The sequence below is a fragment of the Hibiscus syriacus genome, unplaced genomic scaffold, assembly GCF_006381635.1.
Source record: "Hibiscus syriacus cultivar Baekdansim isolate YM2019G1 unplaced genomic scaffold, ASM638163v2 tig00113124_pilon, whole genome shotgun sequence".
Classification (NCBI taxonomy): domain Eukaryota; kingdom Viridiplantae; phylum Streptophyta; class Magnoliopsida; order Malvales; family Malvaceae; genus Hibiscus; species Hibiscus syriacus.
In genome coordinates, this window is record NW_024063444.1 from 1,870,297 (window position 1) to 1,885,598 (window position 15,302).

At 34.3% G+C, this 15,302-nt stretch overlaps 1 protein-coding gene across 1 annotated transcript; it reads left to right on the forward strand.

Moving 5' to 3' along the window:
* The first annotated feature begins 8,218 nt into the window (after window positions 1–8,218).
* On the forward strand, window positions 8,219–10,197 carry LOC120185793 (salicylate carboxymethyltransferase-like). The gene is made up of 4 exons (XM_039189905.1): window positions 8,219–8,328; window positions 8,556–8,963; window positions 9,388–9,660; window positions 9,777–10,197. The coding sequence occupies exons 1-4, from the start codon at window positions 8,254–8,256 to the stop codon at window positions 10,110–10,112; spliced, it is 1,092 nt and encodes a 363-aa protein (XP_039045836.1). The 5' UTR covers window positions 8,219–8,253; the 3' UTR covers window positions 10,113–10,197.
* The last annotated feature ends 5,105 nt before the right edge of the window (window positions 10,198–15,302 follow it).

The window sequence follows — 15,302 nt, forward strand, 5'->3', positions numbered from 1 at the left end:
ATATTGTGAGGGATTTCTGACCGTGAATGGTTGTGAGGGATTTCGCCGGAGATGGGGACGGAAATCTTCGGAGATGGGGACGGATTTCTTCGCCGTAGAGAGTGAGAGATGGAGATGGGACTGAGTTGTGATTTTAGGTTTTAGGTTATGAGTTGCGATTACGGGATTTTGTCTTAATATTCGTTTTTGTAATTTGAAAATAAAATACGCGTAGCGATTATAATGGCGCTTTAAATATCGCGTTGCGATTTACGGATACGCGTTGCGATTTTATGTATTATCGTTGCGATTTACGGATACGCGTTGCGATATACGGATACGCATTGCGATTTACCCATACGCATTGCGATTTACGGATATACGTTGCGATTTACGGATACGCGTTGCGATTTATGTGTTCGCGTTGCGATTTTCATATTCGCGTTGCGATTTTGGAAAATCGCAATGCGAATTTGTACTATCGCATTGCGATTTTCAAGAATCGCGTTGCGATTTTGGAAACTGATTTGCGATTCTGGGGATCGCGTTGCGATTTTTATTTCGCGTTGCGATTTTGTTGGTCATTTTGGCAAATCCAAAAAAAGTTGGTTAAAATCGTATATTATAAGGCATTTTTGGTCACTGAGGCGATTTTCTCTTCTTTTTTTTTTTAAGAAACCTCAGGAATTTGTTTCTCAGTATAAATGTCTTCAAGCATTCTTAATGGAGGAGCCGCTTTGGACCAAGTTGAACCATATTTTTCAGATCACTTTGATGCTTGCAATGTTTCCTTGACTTTGTTTCACCTTGTGATAGAAAACCATGTTTGCAGATGTTACTGGAAGATGATAAGACCATTGATATGACTCTAAGTCACTGCATTTCTTTACAGATTAAAAGAAAAAAGGATACTTCAAATTTATGATGAATGGTGATTGATTTATTAAAAAAAATTCATCAAATTGTATATATTTTTTAAAATTCTTCCATATATATATTTTAAAAATTATGTAAAGTATATATTTTTAAAATTTCATCAAATATATATATATATATATATATATATATATTATAAAATTTCACTAAACATAATTATTTTTAAAGATTTCACTAAAACACCAACCCTTGTTGGTATTTTTTAAAAATAAAGATAATGAGAAAATATCAAACAGTGACAGGCCACGTGGTGACATGACCCTGCATGGGTTTCAAAATTATTGCTTCCTGTAAACTTAAGTCACACTATGCGGTTCACGTCTTAATGTTTAGGATACTGTACATGTGGTTTTGTTCTTATCAGGATCGAATGCATATCGATCACAAAAGGAAATGGCATGTCTAGCATCCACTTTACAACGATGATTTCTAGTTTCAGCAGAAGGAATTAAGCAGTTAAAAAGGGTTTCTTGATGCAGTAGCTCCAGTAGAAGAAGATCAGGTTATTGGTAGTGTAACAATGGAGATTCCTATTGGGAAATACTAATACTATGACCATGTGACTTTCAAGCAGTGTTTTGAAAATTGGATCGGATCGGCTGGTTCAATCGGGAATCGTTATCTAGTCTGGTTCAATCGGGAATCGTTGTATAGTCCGATTCAATCTACACCGGTTGAACCGTTACTAATTAACCGGTCGGAACCGCTGAACCGTTCAAATCGAACCGGCTGAAAACCGAAAAAAACCATCAATTTTATTTTATTTTTTTTAAATTAAACCAAACGACGTCGTTTGTTAAACAAGCCAAGTCGAACTCGAGTATTGCTGAGCTCGACTCGAACTTGAAAACTTTAAAAGTAAGTTCAACTCGACTCAAACTCACGAGCTAAAAATTATCAAGTTTAACTCGAACTCGAAATATAATATTAAAACTTAAACTCGAAAAGACTTGAACTCAAAAAAAAATTAGAAGCTCAATTGAAGACTAAAATTCGAGCTTACTTGAAGTGAAAGAATAGTTCACTCAATGCTCACCAAAAGGCTCTATGATTTTGAATGTCAAATTATCTCTATTATTTATAGAAGTTAGTTAGGATGTTCTTCTATGTTTCTTAGCCATGTGAGATTGTTTTGTTCTCATATTTTTACTCTTTAGACTTTTGGGATGCTCTTCTATGTTTCTTAGCCATGTGAGATTGTTTTTTTTTAAAAAAAATTAAACCAAACAATATCATTTTGTTATGATTTTTTTAGCCCCAAATTTATTTTTTAATTATAGTTATATAATTATATTTAATATTTAATATGTTTTACCTTAAATATTATGTTGGAGTTAATTTGAATCATTTTTGTTTCACTTGATTTTATAGTTTTTAACTTAAATATGTTATGACTTGCTTTGAATATGACTTGTTATATAAAAAAAATATTTTTATTAAATATTTTTGGTATTTTTATTTAATTTTTTAAATAATTATGACGTCGTCCGGTTCTTCCGACCGATCGAACCGATTTAACCGGTTGAACCAATGAACTGATAGCATGACTGATTCGCTAACCGGTCCGATTCTAAAAACCATGCTTTCAAGGGAAGGAAAATAAAGAATCTACGCGAAGGTTGACCTGGAAGAACCCTAAAATGCTTACCTGTAGCCGTAGTCATAGGTATATCTGGGGAAAAAAAGGTTTTGCGAGTATTTGTTTCTCTTTTGAACTTCTGAAACCCACTTGGGCAGGCCTCTTCTGCTTGTTGATAAAGGATCAAGTTTTTGAGGTGTTTCTAAATTATAAAATTCCCAGCTATCTTGTGCTTGTTTTAGTCAAAACCAGGCTAAAATTCCTCATAAAATATGAGATGAGAATGAGAATTTTGAGCTAATTTCCAAGTTAAATCCACAAAATCTCATGATCCATGATAGATAAAGTTAAGTTTGTTTTTAGTTTTCCACAAATACAAAAAAAATTAAAAATGATAAATTACAAACTTATCCTTAAACTGCTTTAGATTTATAAAAAAAGTCTTTTAATAAATTTTATCTAAAGTTCAAGGGTTAAAACAAAAATTAAATCATTTTATTAATGTGTCATGTCATCAAATTACTAAACCTTTAACGACCTGTTAGGGTAAATAACTACATCTTAATTAAAACGAAACGAAAGTTATTACGAATTAAGTTTATTTTGAATCAAGTGACTATATATTTATAAAGTTGAAATAAAAGTGACCAACTGTATAGTTAACTCTTAAATTTTAGATAAAATATCAGTTTCAATTATAATAAATCTATTAAAACTCTTGACAAGCCCACATATCAAGAAAGTCAAAAGTATGATTATTCATGCCCCGAAACATGAAAAAAGAAAAGAAGAAGAAGAAGGTTGAGTTGCATCTGCAACACAGTTTTGCAAAGACCATAAATTTTGGCAATGCGTGGACAAAGGCAATTTTCCCGATATATCACTCTTGAACAATATATTTCTCGATCAGGCACCGTTCAGATTATATTTCTCGATCTAACACCCTTTGTAGAAAGGCGCGCTCCTTGCAACGTGTTTTACGTTGATTTGGTGTCACGTGGGGTAGCGCGCCTTATGCTGACATAGTATACACGCGTGTAAAGGAGGTATAACACAGTGCAGGGGCCGCGCCTTACCTCAAAATCTGCCACGCGTCACAAAGGCGCGCCCCTTGTGGCGCGCCTTAGCTATAATTACCCACCTACCCCGACGTTTCACACCCCAATCCCTCCTTATAAATACCCCCATCCTCAATCACTTTCATCACATCAAATTCTCTCAACTTCTCTCAACTTCGCTTGGATGAAAATCATATATATCGACACTTTGCTGATATGGTAACATTTTAACGTTTTAATTTAATTAAAATTATTAGTAATAATTTATTGATTTATTTAATGCATGATTATTAGATTAAGAATTAATTTTTGTAATTATTTAATTTTAGGAGAAGGATCATGTATTAGATCTTTTTATTAGGAACCTTAAGTTAGTGATACATAGCCGTGTCTTGCCGTATTTAGTAGAGGCTGAATTCGGTTACATAGGTAGATATCAGTGTCACTATAAGATAGAACCATACCTTATTTCTGCCTTAGTAGAGCGATAGAGGCCGGAGACCCATACATTTCATCTTTCGTGCGGAGAGTGCACGATTAAACTTGAGGATGTTTCTATGCACCTGGGGCTTCCGGTGGATGGAGATGTGATATCGGGGATCACGCAGGGTTCCTGGACTGATTTGTGTCGGGATAATCTAGGACGTGTCCCGAAAAGTTTTAACAGTGGTCGGATACTGTTAAATTGGTTAGATGCCAATTTTCGGGAGTTGAGTGAGGACGCGTCAGATGATGAAGTTAAAATATATGAATGTGCACGCATACTACAACTAATAGGAGGGTTGTTGATGCCAGACAAATCGCGCAACCATGTTCACTGTATGTGGTTGCAACATCTTGTCGACTTTCGTCTGGCCGGATCACTCAATTGGGGCTCGGCAGTTTTGGCTTTCCTGTACAGGGTGATGTGTCGAGCCACTGACTACATGAGTAATGCTATCGGTGGATGCCTCCTGCTGCTGCAGTCTTGGGCATGGTATCGATTGCCCTTTTTATGTCCTGTTATGAAGAATCCATTTGTATTTCTGCTACTCTTGAGGTAATTATAAAACTGATTTCGTATATTAATCATTTTATACAGTGTATAATAATTTTTTTTCGTTGAATAGGTGGTCTACTGACAGGAAAAATCATCAGGAGCTACCTGATAATTTAGAAAAAATTAGGGTGTTAATCGATCAGAATGCTGACACACATGTATGAATTTTAATGTTCAAAAATCGATTTTAGATTATAGTTATATAATTAGATTATTATTTTGATAAAAATTATATATATTTGATTTAATTTGAATGTGTGTCATATTCTAATGATGATGTGAGGACGGTGATCCCACCTGAGTTGAGGGGCCCATCAGATGTTTGGATGGTGACCCCGCTTTCACCTGGTTTTATGACCCCGCCCCCGCCACCTTCATAGAGTTTTATGACCCCTCATGGAGGCTATTATGGGTCTATGTTTGCAGATCTGACTTGGGGTTCATATACTGGATATTTGGCGGGTTCAACCTCATCACTCATGGCCGCAACATAGACACCTCCTGTACAGTTTTCACACTCAGCGATGTCTGGGTTTTATGAGTTTTCTCAGTTTTCGCAGGCCGGTGGGATAGTCAGTCATACACCTCCAGGGTCCTTATTCTATGGAGGTGCTTCATCGTCATCAGCTCCTCATCAACAAAATTTAGTTGCTCAGGACAACGACGACGACAAGGACGAGGACGAGGATGATGATGATGATGGTGATGATGATGACATCGAGGAGTCACAACCAGTGATACGAATAAATCCTCCTCGAGACCGACAGCCACCGCCCTACGGAACATATTCGCGTCGCAGGCATCAATAGATTTTTTTTTATTATATTTGTATTTAGTACTTTTTATTGTAATTGTTTATTGGACTTTTTTATTGTAATTTTATTATTATTTATCATTTAATACTTACTTTAATTCGTTAATATGGTTTGATTTATTTTAATTTATTTTGTTAAATTTGTTGGACTTTTTGTTAATTTATTTTGCCTAATTTTATTTATTACCATTTAATATTAGTTATTGTAATTTGGTTATCATTTATCATTTAATACTTATTGTATCATTAATATAAGTTATTCGTTAATATAACATCACGTCCAATCTCGTATAATTGTATCGTTTTTTTAATCTTCATTAGCGGTTATCAAATAACATTAACTTGAAGTAAATGTAAATTAAAGTACAATTAGTATAATATTTTTTCAAATAATCATAATAAACAACAAGTATAATAAAAAAATTTATCACAAAATTACCTTATAACGAAAAATCGCACGAACTTCTGAATTAAATATGAGAAGATTATCGGATTGTTGTATTGATTTTTTTCTAATCGAGAGGATATGTAAGGAGTTACCGGGGGGAAAGGGTATTTATAGCCGGGAAAAGCTACAAGACGCAGTACCTACACCGCGCCTTACATAATTATATCAGATAAAGCTAAGACGCGACCTCTGTTCTGCGTCTAATATAATTGTTGTAAAGGTAAGACGTGACCTCTGCCCTACGCTATACTCTTAGGTGGTCTAAGGCGCGTTTCAGGGGTCGCGCTTTACACACGTATATACCATGTCAGTATAAGACGAGCTTCAGGGGGCGCCTTACCTCACGTGACATCAAATCAACATAAAGTACGCTGCAGGGGGCGCTCCTTTCTGCAAAAGGTGTTAGATCAAAAAATATAATCTGAACAATATCTAATCGAAAAATATATTATTAAACGGTGACATATCAGAAAAATCGCCGTGGACAATGGCTAGTTCCGTGAAGGAAGCAAAAAAAGAAGGAAATAAGTTTGTGCTTGGACATGACTGCGTCCTAACTCATTAATGTATTGCATATGGAGGATATTAATTAAAAAAGAAAAGGAAGCACAGCTAAAGTGAGAATGACATGGGAAATCATCCTAATGGTTCAATTGTGCTCCTCTGTGTGCGGTGCATATGCCCCCTACTGGTTTTAATGGACCGTCCTGACCCACTCCTTTGAATCTTTGGCAACACCATCAGTTTAACACTCCATAATTCCTATATTTTTATTCCTTTTATTTGATAATGAATTTTAATACGGTCGTTCATTTGTCTGATTCGCATGTTCAACCAAGCTTATGGGTTGCTGGGTGATTGGCTGCCATTTGCACGACTCTTGCCTACGCCTGACCCAAGTTTAACGCACGCTGTGATTTGATGAACTCTGTAATTGGACACTCAAAAGACAAAGACATGACAAGACAACACAGAACCAAAGACATGTGTCGTCGTCAAGGCTTCAAATGGTGCACAAACTCATCCCAACCGATTGCTTCCAAGTAAAATTAAACACAGCTCAGTATGCCGGACATTAAACCCGTATTTCAATAAAGAAAAGGCACCCGATTAGGGATGGACACAGAGCAAATAAGGACAGAGGTCTCTTAAAAAGTTTTAAATTACTATATACTTTTGATTTTTTTTATTTAACGTTATATTTTTTATTTGTAATTTATTTTTATTTTTTTAAAATTTTATAAATTCGATTCTTCTTATAATTTTATATGCTCACCTTCTTAATATAAAATTGTTTACCTTCTTAATATAAAATTATTCACCTATCCATAGGCCTAATTTTTTTTCTTTCAAAAATTCATTTAATATTTTTCATTATTTTTTCTTTTTTTACTATCTTAATCTTTACTACGTCAATTTAATTATATATTATTCTTTTAAATGTTATGAAATGATTATAAGGTAGTATTTGTTTAATATAACATACACTCTATAGACACCATTATCTAAACTCGACACCTATAAAGAGAAAAAAATACTATTTTTTATATAAAAAAAATTAATTATTTATTTAGAAATTTGATTGTAGCTTATATAAAGCACATCTAATTGCAATAACTAATTGAACTTGGTGGGTAAGACTCATTATTGTCTCTAGAGGTCACGAATTTAAGTATTGACATGATTAATAACGTTCATTGTTAATTAATTAAGAGAATATTTAAACATATATTATCTTATATTTACCATAAATTTATCCTAAAAACCATCTAATCATTTTTTTTCACCCTATAATTTCAGCCAAAGAATTAGACCCTAGGAATTCATGGGGCATGGAAAGTTGAGTATAACTTTGTTGGTTTGTTCATGACCGTGCAAATTAAAGCTTTAATTTGTACATGAAAGGACTTTGAATGGATGTCCCATCATAAACCAATAGAAGCACTTACAGAATCTGAGATAAGGTTTGCTTTCTCAGCAGCCATAGGGTATATTAGACATATGCGAGGTTCCAATTATTTTAAAAATTACTATATTTTATTGTATATTTATTGTTTCTTAAGGTAAATGGTCTTAAATTTATTTTGTATTTAATGTACTTTTTAAATTGAAAAGTAAATTATTATAGTGTTTTGGTTAATAGAAATTGCTGTTGACTATTTGTTATTAATATAATAATTTACATTGTTGATATGATAAATTACTATATTGATGTGATAATTTGTACGTAAATAATAATATAACAAAACAGACTTAATTGATGTGGTAGTTTACTCAATAAATGGATACTCACCCACCATCTCACGAGGGAAAAAAGGGCAAGCTTTTACCATTAAAATTTGGCTTTAAAAAGGGACTAAATCAAGAACCTTCACCGGTAAGAGATCTAACTTTTCCAGCATGGATATAGAGAAAGTGTTTCATATGAATGGAGGAGCAGGCAAAACTAGCTATGCCCAGAACTCTTCTCTCCAGGTTTGGCCTCCCCTTCCATTTTCCTCACTATTTTCTTTCGTGTTGAAAGGATTTAAATAGCAGTCTGTCATCGTAATAATAATATTGGTCACTATACAACGACAACGATACCATCTAAATTGTAATACTCATAATAAATATAATAATATTCGTAATAATTACAAGCAACTGCAACTGAAATTTAAATCCGTGTGTCTTGACTGGTTTTGCTTTATTTTCTGTACCAGAAAAAAGCTTCGAATATGGTGAAACACATAACCGTGGAAGCGATTCAACAGCTTTACAACGAAGTGACTCCAAAGAGTCTGGGAATAGCAGATTTGGGCTGCTCCTCAGGATCCAACTCTTTGTCACTCATCAAAGACGTCGTTGAAGCTGTGGAAGGAGGTGATAGCCACAAAATGTTTCACCCCTTGCCGGAGTTTCGAGTTTTCCTTAATGATCTTCCGACCAATGACTTCAATTCGGTGTTTAAGTCACTGCCTGATTTCTATAGGGACCTTAAGAAAGACAGAAATGAAAGGTGTCCGGATATTTTCATAGCAGGTTATCCTGGTTCGTTTTATGGAAGACTGTTCCCCAATAATTGCTTGCACTTCATCTACTCTTCTTACAGCTTGCACTGGCTCTCCAAGGTCTGGTTCATTTTAGCATAATATCAAAACTCACCTTAATGTTAATGTTTAGTCCATTTTTTTTATAAGTGTTTTGATATGTGTCAGATTTATTCCATTTTAGCTCATTTAGACGAAAATTATATGTATCACGTTATCACTTATTTACGCTAACGATAAGTGTTAATAGTTAATCAATTAAGGATTTTCATCCAATCATATGGGATATTTTATTCTAAAATAAAACATTAGGAGAAAAAGTACTTAAAACATAACAAATCTATTTTATCAAATATTAAAGATAATTTTTTTTACATTATACTTTCTTTTATAGAATTATATGAAAGTAACATGATATGAAATTTAAATATTATCAATATTAGCCCTGATTGATGTGACTTAAATTGCATTTTTCCTAGTAATCATTTATTTGCATGTTATGCAGGTACCTCCAGGTCTTTACGATGAGCATGGCAAGTCTATCAACAAAGGAAACGTTTATATATCAGACTCGAGCCCGGCAAGTGTGTCCCGAGCATATTGGAATCAATTCCAGGATGATTTCTCATTGTTCCTGAAATCACGATCGGAAGAGCTTGTCACGAACGGGAGAATGGTGCTCATTACATTGGGAAGAATAGACCACGAGCATGTCGATCGAGGCAACTCTTTCTTTTGGGAAATTCTCTCAAGATGTCTGGCCATATCAGTTTCACAGGTCCCGGATTTCCAACATCTCGATCATGTTAATCTCGTTTTGATTATATTTCCGCTAACAAATTCTTAATGAATATGTATATTCCTTGTTGACTTGTTCTGTTTTTTTTTTGGTAGGGAGAAATTGAGAAGGAGAAGGTCGATTGTTACGATGTACACTTTTATGCAGCGTCGAGAAATGAAATAGAAGACGAAGTGAGAAGAGAGGGTTCGTTCGAATTGGAAAGAGTCGAGATGTTCGAGATCGAGAAACAAGTCAAAGGTGGAGAGAGCAACGGCACTGCGGTGGCGATGACCGTGAGGGCAATCCAAGAATCCATGTTGTACAACCATTTTGGAGATGGGATAAACTTGGATACCTTGTTTAACAATTATGCGAAAATAGTGGACCAAGAAATGGCCAAACAAGAAATTAACCCTGTCACTTTTCTTCTAGTTCTTAAGAAATTATAAAATATTATTGAAGAACCAGCACTTTTGTTGTACTTCTTAAGTTGAAATGCAGGCTAGGGCCCTTGCAATAATATCATTGCTGAAAGAGTGAGCTTTGGCCAATATAAGTGATTGGTTTAATACATGTTTGGGGGATTGTCTCAGGAAATGCATGTTAATATACGGTTAATATACGGCATTACCGGATATATTAAAATATATTTAACAAATTCGGTTTAACGCTACCGGAAATGTTGACTAATAATAATGTAGTAGGTCTAAGTCATGAAGAAATATTAAAAAATTGTGCAACCGGCAAACTTAACTTGTCGGTTCGTGTCGATCCAAATTAAAAATGTGTCTATCCAAAACGATATAACAGGTAAAACTATGACAAAACCGGTATTGAAATGATAAAACCGGTAAAGCGCTACCGGATACATTTAAAGTGTCGGTACTTTAATATAAGGATCGACACTTCGTGAATTTAAAAGAGAAGCAGTTTTAAATCCTATAAAGTGTCGATACTTTTAAAAAATGTATCGATCCAAAACGATATACTAGGTAAAAATATGATAAAACCGGTATCAAAATGATAAAACCGGTAAAACGTTACCGGATATATTGAAAGTGTCGATACTTTATATAAGGATCGACACTTTGTGATTTTAAAAGAGAAGCAGTTTTAGCGTCTATAATGTGTCGATACTTTAAAAAAATATATCGATCCACAACGATATAACAGGTAAAAATATGATAAAACCGGTAAAACGATACCGGATATATTGAAAGTGTCGATACTTTCGTAAGTACGTGTAATAAATTATCGACACTTTCAAAGAAATAGGTAATTATCCTTTCGAAAGTATCGACACCTGACATAAAAGTATCGACACTTTTGTATTTGTATCGATTAAATATAAATAACATATCCGATGAAAATATAAAGGTCATATCTAAATATCCTCTGAAAATCGATAGAACGGACGAGTTTTTGAAATCGAAGCGTAATTGTTGCTGCATTTCAGAAGGCGTTTCTAAAGCGATGTTTGTTTGTTTGTTGATGCAGTCGAATCAAAAAGTATGTTGTCGAAACCCTAGTTTTTTATTATTACAGTAATCGCGAATAGGGTTTTTATGTGTTGTTTGGGGTTTTGGAGTAAAGAAGCATTTAGGACCGATTGCAGGTAGAAAGTGATATTGAAGGTAAAATATAAATGTCGATACTTTTATTAAATATTATAGGTAGAAAATGATATTATAGGTTGTATAAATGTGCCGACACATTTTGTAGTGGATATTCAAATTCTTTTGAAGAAAATCGTTTTACCACAAGAGTAGTTATCTATATTTGTATATTGAATAAAGTGTATGTAACAAAATAATTTGATTTGCGTAAACTGATATATGAAGAAAAAATGGAGTCAATGGGTTGGAAAATTGTTGGTGGCGTAGATGACTTTGAAATTGAGGCCGAGACTCGAAAGCAACCAAAGGGTGGATATATGTACTTCTAGTAAGTATTAATGTCTTTTTGTTATTATTGTTGAAATGGTAATTGGATTAAAGTATCGATAAACTTTAAATTGATTACAAATTTTAAATGTTGACAGTATGGCCGAATGCAAAAGGATGAAGGAATATGGCACACAGAGCGGTTCGGTATGTAAAATGAAATTGACATTGAGTAGTATTTAGTGTTAATGTATTGATTAAGAAACGTTTATGTTTAATATTATGTGACAAAAGATGTGAGGTCCAAATGGAATTCAATGAGTGATGCTGAAAAGGAACCTTACATCACACAGTCAAGGAATGATAATAAAGAATACAAAGAACGGAGGAAAGCACATGAAAATAAGGTATTCATTAAACTTGTAAATACGTTGATACAAAATATATAAGAACTATAACATTATATATTGTTAAAAAATATAGGAAGTGTCGACAAGATGCAACATTAAAAGGGTGAATTCATTAATTAAACACCTTAAGGAGAATGGTCAGTTGAATGTGCTGGGAGAAATAGGTTTTGGATCGTTGGTAGGAGTAAGGGATCGACCTATTCGGAGGGAATTGTGTCGATCATTGATGGCGCAATTTGATGTCAGACAATGTATTGCTAAGTATGGTGATTTTTAATTTCCTCTCGGGATCCCATGTGCTGCAGCCGTATTGGGGGTAGAAAATGAAGGCAAAAGTGTTGTAGAAGTCTGTAAGAGTAAGGTCTGGAAAGCACTTGCCTCCAAATATGGTTTGAAACAGAAGGTGACATATGCTGAAATTGAAGAGGAAATAAAAAGTGGATCTTACGTTGGGGATGAGCTGAAGGCCAGAGTTCTATTATACCTTATCGGTATCTTTCTTTGTCCAACGGGTCATACGTCAACGAACAAGGAACATATGAAGCTCATTTGTGATGAAGGCTTGAAGGGTGAATTCAATTGGGCTGAATATATCCATTCGAGATTGATTGAATCAATAATCACCTTTAAAACGGGCAGCCAAAGATACCTCAAAGGGTGTATAGCAATCTTAGAGGTAAATGAGTTGAAGAACTTTTTTTTTGTATTTTTATATAAAAATATAAATTTTATTATAAATGCAGGTTGCACTGTTCGATTTTTGGTCGGGTTGTGAGGCAGTGCCGGCTTATGAAAGAACCGGAGTGGCACGCATCTGTGCATGGGGGAATGAAGAGGTGGTTAGAGTGATGGTGAAGTTGAAGTTGGATAGAGCGAAGAAGCAAGAAAGGGTAATAAATGTAATTAAATAATATTAAGAATATAATCAATGTCTTAATATTGTAATTTAATTTTGAAGGTTATTGGGAAGGATGTAGAGGAGGTAGTGGAGGCAGAGGAGAAGAAATGAGAGATGGTTGTATTGGGGGATGACGGTGAGTGGGACGACGGTGAGGGAAAACATAGTAACTTCGACATTTTGATGTGTGAATTGGCGGATATCAAAAAATTCCAATTTGATATCATGCAAAGACAATCAAGAGTCGAAGAGAAACTTGATAGAGTCGAAGAGAAACTTGAGAGAGACGAAGATACACTTGAGAGGCATAAGGGGGTAGTGGAAGGAAAAATAGATGGAGTGGTGAAAGAAGTAGAGGTGTTGAGGGGTGAAGTGGTGAAAGAAGTTGGGGTGTTAAGGGGTGATATTAAGATGGTGACGGGTGAAAAATTTGAGGGAGTGGTGAAGGAGGTTGTGGAATTGAGGAGTGAACTTACGGGGATGAAGGGGGTGGTTAATAAATACTTGGATGAAGGAGATCAATTGAAGGGTGAAATAAAAGAGGTGAAGAGCTATGTAGAAAAAAAATACGATGAACTGAAAAAATATGAAGAAGAAAAGAGGGAGGAGGAAGAAGAAGAGATGGAAGAAATGAGGAGGAAGGAAGTCGATGTCATTTATACACCGGAGAGTGTTATAGCAGCAGATTTGGATTCGGAATGTCCTGCACCCCGGAAGAAGAAGCAGAAGGCAAGTTGAATAAAAGAAAACTTAATTTGATTTTTATTATGTTGTTGTGACAAAAATTTGTATGCAAAATTGTAGGTTGAAAAAGCGGATATTCCAAGCGAAATTGATGACATCGAAGCTGTAATTTGTGATTATTTATGGAATAGTGAGTTAGAATCGGAGTAAGTGAAATATATTGCTTTGTGAGTTATATTTAAATATTTCATGACAACATATTAATCCTAATGATTCATACAGATATTCTGTAATCTCAATGGGAAATCAATTCGCTAGTGTATACGACGTTGCAACGTTGAAGCCTACGGAATGGGTTGGCGGTGTGGTAAGTAGAAAGTAGAAAATGTTAAAACTTATTGAATATGTTCTGATTGTGTTATTAATTTTGTTAGGTTATTGATTTGCTCGCCTGGACAGTATGCTACGATTCTCAGAAGTCACTCCGGAGGATTGACTACCTTCCATACCACTTAGCGGTGAGTTAAATTAATAAATGGAGATAAGTAGTGTTATAGACGGTAAATTAATAATGTTTGTTGCGTAATTGCAGCAGCAGGCGTTGGATGCCAACAACAAAGAAAGTGTTGAGAGTATTGCTACCTTCTGGGGTCCCATATTGAATAATTATGTGAAATTCACCGACTGTGAGAAGGTAAGACACCATATCAATTGCAAATGATGTTTTCGGATATAGAATGTTGAATTTTGTCAAATTGGGTGTGAAATTTGTTGCAGATCATGATCACAATAAACTACCATAATTCACATTGGTATCTGTTGGTGTTGGATATGGTAGATCTTGTTGCAACAATATATGATAGTATGTTTACAACTGAAGCAGCTAAACAGAGAGTGAAGGATGCTAAGAGATTGGTATGTATGTATGTATGAAAGGACATTATGTAAATTATAATGCATAATTTTTTTGGATCATAACTTCTTCTATTTTAATGCAGATTAAAATATTAGATTTTTATAATAAGAAACACATTTGGGTTGAATCCTGTGGATCTCTAGGAAAGTATCCCTTGAAAAATTTCAAATTTGTGGAGCATAAGAAGAATAAGCAATTGAATGGGTATGAGATGTTATCACAAATAGAAAGCTTAATTTATGCAGTATTCATCATAATTGACATGTGTGGTTTTCAAATTTTGTAACAGACATGATTGCGGCATGTATGTGATGATATGGATGGAATCGATCGGTTCTACAGGGGCAACTGGTGATTTTGTAAGTGGAAAGAAAAATTTGTTTGTGGTAAAATTGTTAAAAGTCGTAGATTGAATGTTGTAGTTTACAATACTTAACGTTCTGACAATTTGAATATAGGTTGTTGGAGAGTGGGATCGATCGCGAATATTAAACGATCTCGTAAGCCACAATCAAAATCAACGAAGACAGGAGATAACAAAAGCTGCCATGATACATAAGAATAACAAAAGGATGCAATGATGTAAATGTAGGGTTAATTTTGTATAAGATTTATAATTTTGTATACGATTTATAATTTTGTATGTGAATATAATTATGAATGAGATGAGAAAAGTTAGCAGTATGTTGTTGTACATATTTCTTATACACATTAAGGGTCATGTTGATACTTACGATATATAGAGATTATTGTCTGTATTATACCAAATGTCATTATAATTGTCATCATGTGCGAGAATGAATGGTCATTCCATATATATTGAGGGTATGTACAATAACTACAAAATT